The 17,901-nt window shown below is 26.2% G+C and overlaps 1 protein-coding gene across 3 annotated transcripts in view; it reads left to right on the top strand.

Moving 5' to 3' along the window:
* Positions 1-681: 681 nt before the first annotated feature.
* Positions 682-17,901, top strand: part of LOC107449441 (cysteine--tRNA ligase-like protein, mitochondrial) — a 21,561-nt gene continuing 4,341 nt past the window's right edge. The window contains exons 1-13 of one of the 3 annotated variants that reach the window (XM_071179739.1): positions 682-719; positions 2,129-2,374; positions 3,324-3,374; positions 5,669-5,786; positions 5,880-6,057; positions 7,068-7,275; positions 7,844-7,977; positions 9,434-9,565; positions 10,366-10,504; positions 12,301-12,526; positions 13,453-13,543; positions 15,421-15,500; positions 16,778-16,868. In XM_071179739.1, the coding sequence (XP_071035840.1) occupies positions 697-719; positions 2,129-2,374; positions 3,324-3,374; positions 5,669-5,786; positions 5,880-6,057; positions 7,068-7,275; positions 7,844-7,977; positions 9,434-9,565; positions 10,366-10,504; positions 12,301-12,526; positions 13,453-13,543; positions 15,421-15,500; positions 16,778-16,868 (1,717 nt within the window). In that variant the 5' untranslated portion in view covers positions 682-696. Of the gene's footprint in view, positions 720-820; positions 935-978; positions 1,224-2,128; positions 2,375-3,323; positions 3,375-5,668; positions 5,787-5,879; positions 6,058-7,067; positions 7,276-7,843; positions 7,978-9,433; positions 9,566-10,365; positions 10,505-12,300; positions 12,527-13,452; positions 13,544-15,420; positions 15,501-16,777; positions 16,869-17,901 lie in introns of those variants that run through there. The other 2 variants (XM_016064960.3, XM_016064959.3) reach the window with 2 other exon arrangements.

The raw sequence follows: 17,901 nt of genomic DNA, 5'->3' as shown, positions 1-17,901 counted from the left end.
ATATATTGTTAAAAAAGGTGGCATGGTTGCTCGCTTTTTTGGCAGTCCTGATTTGGTCTCTTTCCATTTGTTTATTACTGTTTGTTCGTGTTGCAAGCTGTGCACCATCTTGCGTCAGTGTTAGCACTTCTTGTGTCAGTGTTAGCACCTTTAGCATTGTAAACACAAGTATTGTTAGCATTGTAAACGCAAGTAATAAGTAATCAAATACCACAATTGCAAGAATTTCAAAACCCAATGATCACGTTGTGAGCCAAATGGCTTTAAAATACACCGGAAACAGTAACCCGGTAATATAGGCGGTATAGAGTTTGCAGCGTTTCTTAGTGTAAAAAACACCATCCATTCAGGAAAGGTAAACATTACATTACTTTTTTTTTTTTTTTTTTTTTTTTTTTTTTTTTTTTTTTTTTTTGAAGAAGGTTTTTGTAGCTGTAGTTGTTGTAGTTCATTTACGTCGCACTAGAGGTGCACAATGGACTATTGGCGATGGTCTGGGAAACATCCCTAAGGATGATCCGAAGACATGCCATCTCAATTTTGATCCTCTGCAGAGGGGATGGCACCCCCTCTTCGGTAGCCCAATTACCTGCACGCGAAGTCGAGCACTTTACGGTATAACAGTTTAACGAGGACCAATACCGCACACCCTCCGTCTCTTTACAACTATCCACTATATTTCACCAAATTCAATTGATGGAACATTCTTACTGCATGAGGTTTGTATATGCGATCTTACGCCAATGCCTAATATTCGCACGCACGTCTGAGAAAATTTCAAAAAGCGAGAATGTACTTTAAATTTTATAACTTTTAATTCTACTACAATTCATTCCTACCTTTTTAGGCCCATAATTTTTAATCCTGCAGCTATTTTTAATCCTTCATCTGTGATCTGCTTTTTTGCGTTCACCATCTCAAATTATAACATTTAGTAAGTTACAAGCTAAGTTTTATTAAGGCCTTAAGATTCTCTAAATTTCTAACCAGGCATCGAATTTTTGTTTGTCTAAAGTTGTAAGGTTGTAACTAGCTAATTAGTTTAAGTTCGTATTGAGCTGTTTAATTAAGTTTTGAAAAAAACTTGGAATTTAAATTAGTTTTGAGATATTTATTCGTCCTATTTTCTAGTTATTTCATGTATTTTTACTTGTCGTGGTTATCTCTTGAAGTTATTATTGAAACGATCATATAACTTTAAACATAATTTTAGGATTTAAAAGGTATTAAATGTTTTGAATTTTTCTAGGAGTTATTTTTTTAAAAAGATCGCTAGTAAATTAACCTTACCAATAGATTCAAAGAAAAGATATTTAATTCAATTTCAACTGTTAAGAAATAAATATACCTACTTATTTAATATTTAGGGTAGATTGTAATTTAAGTGTAGGAAAAAAATTATTTTAGCTACAAAAATTAGAAGAAAAAAATGTTTTTTCTTTTTTAACGGATTTTAAACATTTATTGTAGTTTTAACAGAGGATATTTCTGTCCCGTGATCTGGCGCGCCAGTTACAATTGCCAAGGTGCCAAATAGATTTTAAACTTGTAAATTTTTTTATTGAAAACATGGAAATGTTTGCCCAGGGTTGGCTACAAGTTATACCCTTCGAGTTGGCCCCTTTCTATGAATTTTTATTTTTTAGTTTCTCGTGGGCTGCTGCACGGAAGCTGCCAAGACTTGGCGGTTATTCAGCCACAGATCACGCTACGGAAATCTCCCCTTTTTACATAATTACAGGAAGAAAAATATAAGTTAAAAGTTATAGATAAATCATTTGCAGATTAACCGTACTAGTGTCAGTCTGTTTCTTCAACCTACTTTTATTTCAAAATTCTTCGATCCAGATCGCATGCAAAATTAGTTTCTGATTGCTTACATTAAAATATATATGTACATCTTCTTTCTCTACTCTAAGTTATCAATTGGAACTGGCAAATGTTTATATTTTACTATCTAAGTCAATGATTTACCAATTAAGAAGGTGTGACCATAATGAAGACTCTAAATTAATTTCTATATATTTGTCAAGATTCACATTTTGTGATTTTTGTTTTTTGTTAAAACCAATTCAATCTGTCTCTGATGTTGCATTTGTAAAAAACTTACATTTTTTTCCCTTTCTAGTAATTTTCAACTCTTTGAAAGAAGAGTTACAGAAGCAACTATGAGATTGGTTTTCCAAAGAGGATCCCTTTTATACAAGAGACTTTTCCTGACTGTTTCTTCTTCAATTGCCGTTTCAACCAAGCATTTTTCTTACTTAGGTAATTGGAATTCACCTCAAGGATATGACTCTGGAATTATGGTTTATAATTCTGCCATAAATGAGAAAGTGTCATTAGTTTTAAAAAACAAAGGAACAGTAACGTGGTGAGTTGTTATACAATTTTAAATTTATATATATATTAAAGAAATTTCACATTATGTTTATTCCTCTCCCTATCTTAATATTTGCATTTAATGTAACTTTAGAAAGGAGAGATTGAAAATATATTTATAAAAAGCTCTAATTTTATTTTTTACTGTGATTGTTAATTTTAGACAGGTGTGGCAAAGTTGACATGTAAACTTTTTTAAGTGAAACACTTCAACAGACGTTAAAAAAAATTTAGGTTTTGAAATGAACAGGTCTTTTTGAGGAAAAGAGAAAAAAGGCCAATATTTAGAAATTTTGAATACGCAAACCAAATTACCTGACATTTTTAGTATCCTAAAAAAAAATAAAAAATTCATCAATATATTTTTTATGAGAAATTTACAAAAAATATCACACCTGTTTATAAATAATAAAATAATATTTTGCTATCAGAGTAAAATAAAAAATAATAATAAATAAATTATCAGTGCACAAAATCTAAAAGCATCTGCAAACTCATGGCAAAAACATTGAAGATTTTTAAATACCCCCATCATGCATAAAAACAATATAAAGATAAATATTTACTTCTTATTTTCGCTAAACAACCAATGTTTAGAAAATATCTTTTCTGAAAATAGGTAATCTCACAAATGCTTTTTTATTCTGAATATATGGCTATATTTTTTAAAAAACAAATTTCTTAAAAATATCAAATATTTGTCAACCAACAGTGTATGACGAATCACATATTGGAGAAACAAATTACTTATCTGCAAAATTTAAAAATCTCCGTGATTGTATCTGTTAACATCTAGCTTGCATATATTTAAATAAATAATAAAAACCAGATAGCAGTTGGAATCAATTAGTAATTTTGTAATATATTCCTTCATTCTTTTACTTAGAGAGAATTATTTATTATATTTAAGAGTTTTTAAATCTAATAATTTTTAATTTCAGGTATATTTGTGGACCTACAGTGTATGATGAATCACACATTGGACATGCCTGGTAATGTTAAGTTTAATCTTTATTTTTGATGTAATATTTCATATTTACTGTTACTATGTATGCACAGCTCTAAAATCACTAGCAGGTAAAGCCATATACCAGTATATGGCCTCCCAATTCATCTTGGAAAAAAAAAAAAAAAAGACTGATAGAAATTAAGGAAATAAAGTTAAAATGATAGTTTTTTTTTTTTTTTTTAATTTAAACCAGTGGTTTCATCTGGCAGCCTAGGGGCTGCATCCGCCCTGCAAAGCTTTTTTTGTGGCCCGCGATCTAAAATATATTAGTTGTCACTTTTTGCGGACAATTTTCGTAAAAAATCTGTATTGGTTTGAAATACTTTTCTCGTTAATAAAAACCTAATTTCTTCCTTTCTGTGAAATTTAACTTACCAACGGTGCAAAAAAATTTATTTCTCAGGTTTTGCATCCAAGAAAATATTTATTCAAATACAAAAATAATTCTGTATGTTGCTCTTTTTTACTTCATTTTTTTGTATTTTGTGAATATAATTTAGCATGTTTGTATCAGAAATTTTCTCAAAGAAATTCTCCAATTTTAACTTTTTGAAACCACTCATTTTGGACGAAAATATTTACACACACATTTGTAAATTTTAAATTTAAAATGTAAATATCTATTCTCTGGTGGTTGCAGCAGACAAACCGCAATTTTCTCATTGAACATTTTGTGTGCTACTATGTAAGTTTTAATACCAACCTTTTTAAAGTTTTATATCTTAACAATTAGATATCTGTTGCACATTAATTGTTTAATACATAGGTGCACATTAAAGTTATTGTAGCCCAAATTTTTTAATATGCAGTTAAATATTTTTAAAAATCTACTTCTTATTTTAATTTGTAATTCAATACTTTTGTTTTGTACAACTTGGTAAAAATCTGACAGTAATATTTAATGTTCCTTCAAACATACAAGAGTCCTACATAAAATTTTGATAAAGTTGCGGCCCGCCATTTGATTTGTGTTTTTAATTGTGATCCCCGACCTCATGTAAGTTGGAAACCACTGATTTAAACTAATCAGTCTAATTTAAATGAATTATTTTCAGTTTCACTTAAGGCTTGTATTTTGCATTACATCAGTTATGTAAATCTAAATGACTTTACATGCCGCTGTAAATAAAAAAGAATTTGTTTTCATTAAACCTAATTTCTTTAATAGTTTTTTTTTTCGAGTTGGGTTCTAAACTGAATAGGATTCTAAAACAAAATCATTTCTATCCTGTTTTACCTTTGGCTTGTTATTTCTGTTTTATTTGAATCATAAACATAGCTTAAAAAAAGGAAAGGAAGAAAGTGTTATCTCTAATAATTTTAATTGATCAGGAATATTTTGTAAGTTAAAATGGTTGTAAAAATTTTAAACAATTTTTACAACAATTTTAACTACAATTAATTTTAACACAATTTGATACTACCAGTCTAACTATTCACTTCTAAACTTTCATTGTGCCTGAAATGTTAATTTCGTATTCTTTCCTTAACAATTCAAGAACAATGGGGGAGAAACGGTTTCTGATCATTTTTCTTAAAAATGACAATTAGATAACCTTCTATTGCTTTTTGAGGATTACTTGAGAAATCAATAATGTGGAATGGTTCTCCTTGAGAGTAATATAGTATTACCTGTTCATGTGTAAACAGGAAGAACAAAGAATGTTATAGTGAAAAAGACGGAATATTAGTGAAGAAGTATTGATTGAGGAAGAATTGTTAGAAAGAAAAAAAACAGTTCTTCCCCAATCTGATTTTCTTTTTTTTTTTCTTCTCATTATTAAAAATTCTGAATTTTGTTTTGATGTTTTTTGTGGATGTAAATAACTTGTGACATTCATTTATATTTTTACTTTTATCAATATTATGATTTAAATTGAATGCTTGCTCCTAAAAAATCTCAAACCTTGAAATTAATTTTCCTCAAAATAAGCATTTATGGACATAACGGTTCTTGCCCTTTGATCTTCAATTATTCTCAAACTCTAATTAAATTTACACGGTGTTGAAATATGACAATGTCTTTTTAAATAAATTTATCTTAATTTGTAAATTAAATATGAAGAATATTTTTCACAAAATTTTAAACTTTATAATAATTCTTTTATTTTTGCACCTTCATGACTGAGAAATTTTAGTCCCCTTACAAATAAAATTTTTAATACGCCACTGAAAATTAGCTATTATAATTGCATTCAATTATTAGGTTTAATATAAAAATATAATCAATTCTTCACAAAATAACAACAAGCTTTAATTCATGTACTTTTTTTGCAGTTGCTATGTAAAATTTGATATTATAAAGAGAGTTTTGGAAAAAGTATTCAACATCAATGTTTTGTTATTGATGGGAATCACTGATATAGATGACAAAATCATCAAAAAATCAATTGAGGTATAGTTTTCTCAAAATAAATTTTCATTTCAATAAAATTTTCCTTTCAATAAGTGATTTAGTTTATAATTTATTTTTGTGACACATTTATAGGCTGGATTAAGTGCTTCAGAAATTGCTAAACACTATGAATTTGGATTTTTTAAAGACATGGAAGCTATGCGAGTAAAGCGACCTATTGCCATATCTCGAGTGACTGAAAATATACCTTTGATAATTGAGTTTTGTACTAAACTTATTGAAAAAGATTTTGCTTACGTCACAGATGAAGGTGAATAATTATATTTTATTATTAATATTAATTACATTTCTTCTAAAATCTTCAGTTCATTAAAATTAGTTATCTGCAATTACAGTTCTTATTAAAAAAAATTATTTATCAATATGAGGAAAAATTTAATAGTTGACCAATTTACAAAAGCATTGTGTTTTTTATTTATATATTTCCTTTTAAACATCTAGGAATTCAGTCAATGCAGAGTGAAGAAAGCCATTTTTATGCAACAAAATGTCTGGGATAATTATATGCATAAAATAAAATTGTTTATGAAGGACAAGAAATTTTCAATAGATTTTTTAAAAACTCTATTTACCTTATTAAGGTTTAAACATTAAGAATATTATAATATGAATATAAAATTAAATTATCATTTCTTTCTTTCAATATATTTTATAGTAATTTTTTTCATACATAAGTAAGCAATAGTCGGCAGTTTAATTTTATAATATGCAGTGCCTACTTTCTTTCTGCATGATTTCTGCTGGTGGATATCTTTCTGTGAGGGCAATTCCTTGTTATTTTTATCTCAACTATGGTTAAAGAACTATTTCAGTAGTAAATTTTCTCTGTTAACACACTTGTGTACAATAGGAAAATACAGGAGATGTTGGCTTGGTGGTATCTAATACTATAACAAATTCACATAAAATTAATTACTTTCTTCAAAGTAAAAATGTTCCATAATGAATTAACCTCTGCTCTTAACCCACAATGTTAAGTATATTTCCAAAAAGGTATATTACGAAGCAAAATCTAAAGTGATTTTTGTTATTTTTCTTATTACCATATTTTAAATTTTGTATTTTATAAAGAACTGTTTGTGCATTTTACTATCTTTAAATGTTATGCTTATAAAAATTTAATCTTTCTATTAAGAAAGCTCACTATAATAAAAATTATCTTTAATATTCCATTTTTGTTTAAAGCTGTTTTCTTTCTTTCCAAAAATTGTTGCAATTACATAATGTTATGTGAAGTTAGATTTGTCTCTTTTATTTTAGGAAATGTGTATTTTATTGTGTCTAAAAGTACTTCTGCAAATCTATTTAATGAAATGCCCAATGATTTTCAAGTTGTTGTTGATCCTTTAAAAAGAGATCAACGTGATTTTGCTCTCTGGAAAAAGGCAAAACCCGAAGAACCATTCTGGGAGTCACCGTGGGGAAAAGGTAGACCAGGTTGGCACATTGAATGTTCGGCAATTGCTAGGTATTGCATTTTTATGTATTAAAGACTATAGAATCATTAAATTGTTTGAAGAAATATTTCTGATAAGAAATTAAATATAAATTAATGTTATGAATCTTTTAGAAAAATATAAATCTGAAACAAATAAAATTTATTAAGGGGTATACTGCTTAGTTGAGTTCTGTTCCCTGACTCATTAACATTGCTTCCTGGATTATTCATTAAATCTAAAGTTGTTAATAATGATTCATTTTTTATTTTGTTGACTTCAATCATATTAACCAATGTGCATTGTTAATGCACGACTTGAGAATCACATATTTTGTAGGGTTTCTTTTTTTTTTTGCAATTAAAGAAATGTACTAAATATTTTCACAAATTTACTAAAGTTTGTAAAGCTTTAGTTGCATTTATTCACAACAAATATTTACATTATCTTTGCTGAGTTGACAATATTTATTTCATGAAAAACATATTTATAATTTAAATAATTTTTATCCATCTATTAGATTCTTTTAAATAAATTTTCTTTTTACTTAAATTATTTTATAATTTTAAGACATTGATTTCTGTATTTTATATTTTTTAGTAATATCTTTGGCTGCCAAATAGATATTCATTCAGGTGGTTATGACCTTTTGTTTCCTCATCATACAAATGAAAAATCTCAATCTGAAGCATTTCATGGATGTTCACAATGGGTTAACTACTGGCTCCATTCAGGTTGTTAAAATATTTATAATCATATTTTTATTCATTTTTTTCTCTCATGAGTATTAATTAACGTGCATTTTGATTGAATTCAATTAGGAGCTTTATTATTTAAAATACATACTTAGCAATCTCATAATTATTGTCAACTCCGATACATAATGTTTCTTTCACCAAGAAATAAACAGAAATAAAAACATTGTTTTGTAAAATAAGGTTAAACATATTTCAATCATAAATGATCATAAAATGTAGCACAATTTTTTTTTCTTTTTTAATTGCAGCAAAACTTTGTCTGTTCCTATAGAATAACTTTTAAATTCAATTGAAGCTCTGATTTATTTTATTTTTATTTTTTATTTTTTTGAAATGCTAATGGTGATATTAAAATTTAAAAAAAAATGACTCTGAATGTCTCTGAAGAAAATATTCACTGCATACCACTGGCTTGTTATTTGTGACTAAAAGGTTTCTTGAGTATTCAATTAAAGTACTTAGAAAAAAAAGTATTCCATGAAGCTCAAATTATATTTCTGAAGCTCTGGTAAAAGGAAATTTCAGAACACATACCAACTGTTATCAAAATCTGCTTTTTTAAACAAGGAATTAGTAACTTTTATTTTAACTTTTTTGTTTTTAACAGCTTAGCAGTTTAATTAATGCTACTTAGATTGATTTTGTGTTAGAGGTCCTGTTCTTTAAAAGGATGATGTTGAATTTTATATTCTTACCTTTATATAAACCTCATTCTGAGTGTTTCCTCATCAAAATATATTTTCTTAACTGCTAATATACTAATTATAAAGTCATTACAGTATATCTCCTTTTTTTGATAATGCTATTCTAATAGTTATGATTGTAATAGTAATAGTATTGAAATATTTTAATAGTTATTGTAGATTTACGAATTAGTTATTTTATATACATATGGCAGAAAAAGACCTTAGCTTAGTGTTTTAGTAACTTTTAAGTTTCTTTTCTGTGCAGTTTGCTTTAAATTTCCTAACAAGTTTTACAATTAGAAATAATATATTTTATGAAAATATGCTTTTGGGGCTCTAAAGATCATTAATTTTTTCTGTCTGATGTTCATTTATATGAAAGATTTTGAGAGCATTATAGTGATAAGCCATAGTTTTTCCAAAATTGACATTTTTACATCAATTATTGTTTCCAGATAGATTCAAGTTATATAGTATTTCTACTAGATGGCAGCTTAGTATGAAAAAATATCTAATTACCTACTTGAAATCATGGTGTTTATCTCCAAAAACATTTTTCTCAACATTTTTATAAATGTGGCTCATTATGCTAAACCAATCCCTTCATATATATTTTCCTAATTTATTTACCATGTTTGAATTTTTTACAGTTTAAACTATTAAATTCAAAATATTTTTTTTTTCAAGTTATGACATGTAACATTAAATGTATTATACTATAAAGTAATTTTATTTAATAATTTTAGGTCTCTTACATGTTGGAAATGAAGAAAAGATGTCAAAATCTATCAAAAATACAATTTCTATCAATGAATATTTGAGAACAAACAGCGTAAATGATTTTCGTATTATGTGTCTCCAATCTCTGTATCGAAGAAGTAATGCTAATATCTTTTTCATTTGTTTGAACTAGATTTTAATTTTAAAAAAACTGTTTATAAATTTAAATTATTTATAACTAAATTTTCTTTTTTTATCTTGCCAATATAAAATGAGTGAAAAAATACTACTATGTCTACAATTTATACAGGATGCATAGTATTTTTAAAAAGTGCTTAAAGGTGCGTATTTTTGATTTGCATTTAAAAGCCTTTAAAGGTTTTTTTGGGGGGGATTGTAAAAAGTGCTTAATTTTCCATCTTTTAGAAAGAGATTTTTTCTTTGCTTTATCAATTATCCTTCTAAATTACAAAAAATGCATGATTTTCACAATTTTCTCTGCAATATTTATCAGGAACTAGTTATTTTTTCATGATTATGTTAAGTTTTTGAAAATGTTTTTGAATTTTATTGATTTTATGTTTATAAATTAAGAACTTTAAAGGATAGAAAAAAATAATTTTTATTACTGTACAGATTCTAATCATAACTTCTTTTTGGAAAGTGATTAAAAATATTTTGAAGTACTTAAAAATACTTAAAAGGTGCTTATTTTTTGTTGAGAAATCTGGCTACTCGCCCTGTTATAACAAATAAATTTAACTTATGTTTAGATTGCAACTCTTAGTGTGAGGTAAATAAAGTACTACTATATTACAGCTCTGAATTTAAAAGAATTTTGGAAGTATTTATTTCATGTTAGTTTTATCTGCTGCCATTATTTTTATTTCATTCTATCACTTATTCTCTCTTTAAATTTTTTAGAATAAAAATTAAACAAGTTATGTATTTCCAATAGATATCTCATATTGTAATGAAACAATAGAAGGTGCAAGAGGACTGCATGAAAAACTTCATAATTTCGTTAATGAATGTGATTTATACATTTACAATAAATTAAGAATTTCAACTGAGTTGGAGAAAAGTTTGTTTCTCAAGTGAGTATGTTAGAAAAAACTTTTAAAAAATGTTAAATACTCTTTATGTATTTTACTCTTATTTTATTGAATATTTTACTAAGCATAATTAGGCTGTGTTACTTAAACTAAATAGTAATAAATTGAAGAAAAATATTTATGGTCACAAACATTCTAAATTTCTTTCCCTTTCATTCTTCTTTGTTCGATTTTGTGTGTTGTTCCCATCTTTAACAACAAACCTCTACTTTTCAACTTAAGTTCATTGTGGTTTAGTTACAGTTATCATTTTTGTTAGTTTCAGTAGTAATAAAGCATAACATTTGATGACCACAATTTCTAAAGAATTGTAAAGTAAAAAATTTCTCATTTTTTACAAAAGAATCTATAGTGTATAAGTTGGACAAAATGTGATACAAGTAGATTTTTTTCTAATGCCAAACCAGGATATTGATATCTAAAATTTTTCTTTTTTTTTCACAGATGTAATAGGATTGTTATAATAGTACAGTCAACTTATTGTAACTTGATTTTCTTTTTACGAAGCCCCAATCATTTTATTTTTAATTTCGTGTTACTTTATGTTTGCATATTCTCAATTACTCTGTTTCTACTCTCTTTAACTAGATTTTTTTATGCAGATGACTCAATCCCTTATAGTGTAAAAATTAAAAATAATTAATGACTACCAAATAAGGTAGCAATTTATGCTCAATTAACTAAAGTGGCAAAACAAATAGAATCATTGTAATAGAAAGAGATAATATCAGTCTATATTGTTTACATTGTCAACATCAATAATGAAATGCCTTGCGAAATTTCTAAATGAAATTCTATATAAATGTATGTATCTATTTTATCTCATTTATTTTAAATGCTAAAAGAACTCTGTGTTTGTAATTTTCTGTTTGAGTGTGCATCGATCTTTTAATGGTTGCATAATTTTGAAGAAAGCGGTCATAAAAAAGTTTTTTTTTATTGAAAAAAATTACATAAAACAAGCTGTATGTACAATATATACAATAATTTTTAGTTTTTTTGGTTAGTTTTTAGCTTACATGTTTGAATGCTGACATGTAGAGTTAAATAAACAATCACCAAGCACATTATAAACAGTCTAATGCAGCCATCTAATGTATAGATTGAGAAATAGACATGATTTCGGACATAATTATTTTAATCTTTTGGTGCATTACTTTTAAACATTTCAGCCTGGAAAGGTGATAGGTACGAGAAATAGAGGGTGAAACTTCACCCCATCATTTTAATGAGAGCAAGAAGGTAGTGATTAAGGAAAAAGTTATCACTGATGATCTGCAAGTTAAGCAAAAGTTAAAATCTCTTATCTTAGTAGATATAATTATTCTTATTATTAATATGGCTAGAAATCCCACCATAAAAAAGAATAGTATAGCATTTAAATATAAAATTTTCTCTTTTGGGAGTATCTAAAGAAAAATAAAATATCCTTAAATGGATTTAATCTGACTTAGTGTCCAAAAAAGGAAGTTGTGTAATTTCCCTTGTTGAAATCAGCTCTTCTTATAATATTTTGAAAGCTCTTTCATTAATATATCTGAATAGAAATATCCAACAATTGTTTTTCTTAGTCAGAAATGGTAACTAAACGATAATTTGAATTTTTTGTTGGTCCTATTAAATTTAAGTTATTGTGTAAATAACTGTTTTTTAATTTTAATGTTGTTATTTTTTATTATCTTTATTCAGTTTCAAATGTAATAATTTTTTTTTTAAATTTTTTTAGAAAACCATTCTATATATTTAATGATTTCCCCATTTATAATTTTCAAGCTTAGATTGGAGGAAACTAAAGAAAAAATTGTTTCACACTTAAGTGATGATTTCAACACCAGCCAAGCATTATTATGTTTAAATGACTTAGTTGACGTTGTCAATAAAGCTCTTCAATCTGCAAATGATTCTTCTTTATCAGATATGCAAGGGGTAACATCTGTAGCAGCTTGTCTAAATTATGTTGAACATGCACTTGACATATTTGGTGTCAAAATAATGTGTAAAAAGGTAATATATTATAAAAAAAATATTTATACTTGTATTTGTAATTTAATTTGTAAGATTATAATTATTTTCTAATTTGTAGTTTTGAAGTAATTGTTTTTTAATCGGCAATACAGTATTTTTTTCAGCAATTATTATATGTATTTTTTTTTGTAACATTTAAATTTGTAAAAATAAATGTGTTTGAATTTAAAATTTAATTTTAATAAGTATATGATTGTATCAATTTTTTAATTTTAAATTTTCTTTTTAACTAAACTAGGATATTTAATTTCTATGCAGAAAATTTTCTGGTAATTCATATAAAAAGAAGAATTACAATTAGAAACAAAACATGAACTAAGTGCTTGAACCCAAAATGAACTTATGCATTACCCATTAAATTAAAGAATACCATTTTATTACTGTAACATGATTGGATTTCTTTACATTAATTAAAAATAGATTAATAACAAATTAACTATCATATTAACTTAACAATTTGTATACCAAAAACAATTATATACCTTTTTGTTATACATAAGAGGTTTGTTTTCTGGAAGCAATTTAAATGCAGATTCCACTATTCTGTGATGCCCTTTTATACTTTTCATCCTTTGTTTTGTTTTTTTCCCTCTTTTATTCATTGTTTTTTTATTCTTACTCTAATTTCTAGAGGTGTTTGATTTTATTATTTTAAATCAGTATTATAATAACTTTCACTCCATAAATTTGGCATGGCACAGTTCTAACCAATTTTTGTACCATTAAACTATATTTAACAAATCAAACCATTTTCTAATATATGTTAATTTTAAAATATCCATTACCTCATTATTTATATACAATGATTGATTTTTCTTTTTAGCTATTTAATTTATATATTTTTCATTTAGATTTAGAATTTGCTTTCATTATTATTCAAATGTATTATTTATTTTCTTGTTTAGAGACTTAGGCAAGAATTTGTATGTTTTATTGACAGTGTTGTAAAATTCCGTAATGCAGTCAGATTATTTTCTTTGTGTCGCAGTGAAAAAGGTATACATTCATTAAAGATTTTTTCTTGATTATTATTATTCAGATCAAAATGAAATTTTTTTGCTATACTAATCTCATTTATTTGCTAGAATTTATCAAATGAAATTTTATTATAGATGATCACAATATAAATTATTTTTTTCTTTTCTTTATTGATACTGTCAATGTTAGATATATTAATTATTTACTCATAGTGAAAAATACTACACTAATTTTTGAGAACGAAAAGTTGGACTTAAATAAACTCAATTTTTTTGTTTTTATCATATAAGTAAAAGCACAATTTAAAATAACTCATTAAAAGTAAAAAATAAATTTAAAATATTCTGGTTCAGAGCAATAATTTTTGGTAACTGGAGAGACTTCATATTTTAACTCAAACTATGCAAAGGGAGCTAATGTTTTTCAGATCGTGAAAATGCAATTTTCAATCAAGAGAAGTATGATTATTAAAATTCATTATACCCATTGAAAAGAAATTTGTCGGGTTGGGATAACCTGGTTGACAGGGTGCTGGACTTACGTTCTCATGAACGCGAGTTCAAATCCAGCCGGCTAAAGACTCCCTGTGTACTAAATTGTAGTTTAAAGACTCCCTAAGTAGTTTATTGGTGCACATTAAATCTGTCGGATCACAAAGCTTTCCATCTTCTCATAACAAATCAATACCTCTGGGGGTACTGAATTGGAGATTGATTGTTCTCTGGTCTAAGTTAAAATTACGATTTGTGAATGAATGGATGTATGAATAGGTTTGCCCTATAAACGGATGCGACGTATGAGTGTGGCCGAAGTCAATTTACTTGGCCATAGATAGCGCCACTGAAAAAACAAGAACAATTGTACAATATGCCTTGATAGTCTATGACAACAACAACAAAAGAAATTTGTACAGATTGTGAGTGCATCCTTTGAGTTGATTTCAGTCTTTGATTCCAATGAGTAAAATTTTATTTCAATTTCAGCGTGATGATGTACTTTATATGTTTGATTATTAACATGAAGTAATTCATATTTCACAAACTTTTTGACCATCGCGCCCACTGAAGATTAAAAAATCTGGGGAGTCTTATGGCTCTTCTTTTAATGAAAGGGAATTCAAAATGCTTTATTTTTTATATGTTGAGATATCAAAGGAAACAGCCATTTAAATCTTTTCTCTGAAATAATTAAATATTTAATTTTAGACTTTTCTGATGCGCAATAAAGTAACAATGTTGCCATAGAAAAGTTAATGAGTCTTTATCAGTGGTTTTAATTGAAAAGTTACTCTTTAAGAGAGTCGTTTTAAAGAGTGCAGGCCAGCAAAAGTAGAACTTATAATTTTGAAATGAAAATTATGACTTACATTTTGTAATGTAATTGTCATCAATATTTCATGACTGATTCTTACTTTGTTATAAAATTAAAAGTTTTTTTAAATTATTTTTAGACATTTTCAAAATACTTGATATAGTTAAATTAGACTCTTTTATATTGTAGACCTTTCAAAGTAATGTAAATAAGCAACTTTAAAAAATTATTTAATCAAAATCTAGTATATGTAGTAAAGAATATTAATTCTAATAAACTAATTAACTTAATTCTAATAATTTAATAAACTAAACACTGTAAATTACTTTTAAACAAATTATATTTTTATTAACAATTTCTAATAATAGATCATTGTTATTTTTTTTTTTTTTTTGTCATATCTTTGATGAACTTCTGTCGCAACCAAAGAGTTCATCAAAGATATGTCTATTAAATTATCCTATGTATGAACCGTTTATCAATAAAATAATAATTGTTTAAAAGCATATGCATGGAGCACTTCATATTTTAAACTGAGTAATACTATGATTAAATTGTCAATTTATATTCACTTATTTTCATAGAGATTGTTTCACCAACACAATTTCTTGAAGAAGCTTACGCTAATGTTGAATCTGCACTGTCTCATATTTCTAAGCTAGAGGTACTGTATTAAGCTTATTGTTGATAATTGGTGTTTTTTAATGATTTTGTCATTAATCAACTTTATGTATTCATACCTTTTCTTTAAGGCTTCAAAATTTTCAGTTTCATTTTTTTTTAAATTTTAATTAAGAGAAATAACTTTTATTACAAAAGTTCTTTTCTTTTTCTACAAAAATTAAGAACAAAACACAAGTTGTCATCTGTCAGTAATGGAATCTATGTAGAAAGTCTATAACAGAAGTTATTTTCTCTCAAAGTAAAAAAATATTTATTGACATGCAAAATTTAGCTCATTTAGTGTTGTAAATAGCTATATGCTAACTAATTTTAATTACCCAAAGTCGTTCAAAGCAAAACGCATTCAAATTTAGATGCAAGACAAAACTTGTAGAAAGACTGCAAAGCATACATAAATTCTGAACAAAAGTTTATATTTTTAGTAAAAAAAACTTTGTTACAGGAAATTTTTTTTTTATGGAAATTTTTCTTATCATTATCACATTTTGTATTATTATTTTATTTACATGTTATGCTTTGCAAAAAGTAGGGCAACATAACAGTTTTGCTAAATATTAACCCTTGAATGATGCATTGTCCATGTGTTAATTAAAATTATTTAAATTAATAATTTTTTGTGTTTGTAACAAAATTTCACCAACCAAAATTCCTACCAACTTTAATCAAAATTCAACCAGCCCTTAAATGGGGCATTGTCCATGTGTTCATTAGAAATGTTTAGATCGGTAATGATTTGTAGTTGTAACAAAATTTTACTAACCAAAATTCCAAAAAACTTCAATCAAAATTCAACCAGCCCTTAAATGGGGCATTGTCCATGTGTTCATTAGAAATGTTTAGATCGGTAATGATTTGTAGGTGTGACAAAATTTTAGTTGTAACAACTTACCTTTAGTTTCTTGCAGCTAAAAAGATCTTATATAATAATTACTCAATCTAAATACCATGACTTGGAACTGTGAATGAAATCAATTAATTTGAGTTAACCATATTTGATTTCAGATTGTTATTTATTGTATTACAAACAGATTCAAATTTAAACTTATTATTTAATGCCTTTAAAATAAGTTTTCCATTTAAACATACTGCAGTGCCCTCTATTGATGAAATATTTTGTAAAGAGCAAAAATCATATTAAATTTTTGTATCCAATTTCTTGTTTGATAATATTTTCAATATGTTAGGTTTTCTTTTTAGTTTTGTTTCTAACATGTAAGGAATTTATCGAATATTTTAAATGTGCTTTTACTTTTATAGAATTCTATTCAAGATATCCATAGCATAAAATATGCCACCAATTTGATGTTTCAAGAATCGTTAAAGTTTATTTCTACTTTACCAGAAAACAGTAAGTTTTGGTTTGTTGTCACTTGATTTGTTTTAATAACTACCATATATTGATAAACAGTTTAGGTATAGTTTTAAAATTTCAAATGCTCTCTTTGTTCAAATTTGATTTTCAACTAAGAATTTGATTTTTGAACTTTTCCAGTCAGTTAGAGTGCTCAAATTTCTAGTGAACATTTTGTAACTTGTGTCATTAAAAGTCACAAAAAAAATTTTCTTAAATTTTGCAAGTAAAACTTATCACTAGAGCCCGGATTTTGATGACCTAAAAAGTCTCAACTAATGCCCTTGTGGCGGCAGGAAGCCAATAGATGGCAGCATCATGAGCCTGCAGAAGGCCTTGTATGCAACACTAATAATTTCAAAACTAAAATTAAATTATTTGCTTTGTTACAATAATTGTAATTTGTTTATTATTAATTTTATGTTTATTTATTAATTTAATGTTTATTTATATTAATTGTAATTTATCTATTTAACTGTACAACTTGTAACTGTAACCACTATAGATTGATAGTTGATTAAAAAAATAGCTTCTCCTATAAACACACATGTTGTTACTGAATAAGATCTAATGAATTATAATGTTTAAATTGAATAGCTGGAACCTTAATAAAAGTACTATGGAGTCAGAAAACGTTTATTTACTTATTGTCAATAAAAGACAAGAACACCCTTAAAAAGTGCAAAAAATGCCCTTAAAAATGCGATAAATGTGCTAAAAATGCCTTATGACATGACTTAAATAAAGAAAAAATATTAAACTAAAACAATGTTTTACTCTTTAAAATTATTATGAGTCATTTCAAAAAATATAAAGCAATGCAATACTTGTTCTACGTTCATTAAAGTTTGAAAAATATGTTTTACATCCTAAAATAACAAAAAAAGAGGAAAATATATTGACTCCAAAACATTTTCATTTTGTACAGAAACTTTAATGAATATAACAACTTCCATCTCATAATATTACTAAATATCAGAATTACATTGGATTATTAAATGTTTTTTGATATTTTGAAATGTAAACGAGC

Source organism: Parasteatoda tepidariorum, chromosome 4 (assembly GCF_043381705.1).
Source record: "Parasteatoda tepidariorum isolate YZ-2023 chromosome 4, CAS_Ptep_4.0, whole genome shotgun sequence".
Taxonomy (NCBI): Eukaryota; Metazoa; Arthropoda; class Arachnida; order Araneae; family Theridiidae; genus Parasteatoda; species Parasteatoda tepidariorum.
The sequence above is the reverse complement of the archived record's forward strand: the minus strand, read 5'-3'. Positions and strand labels throughout refer to the sequence as shown.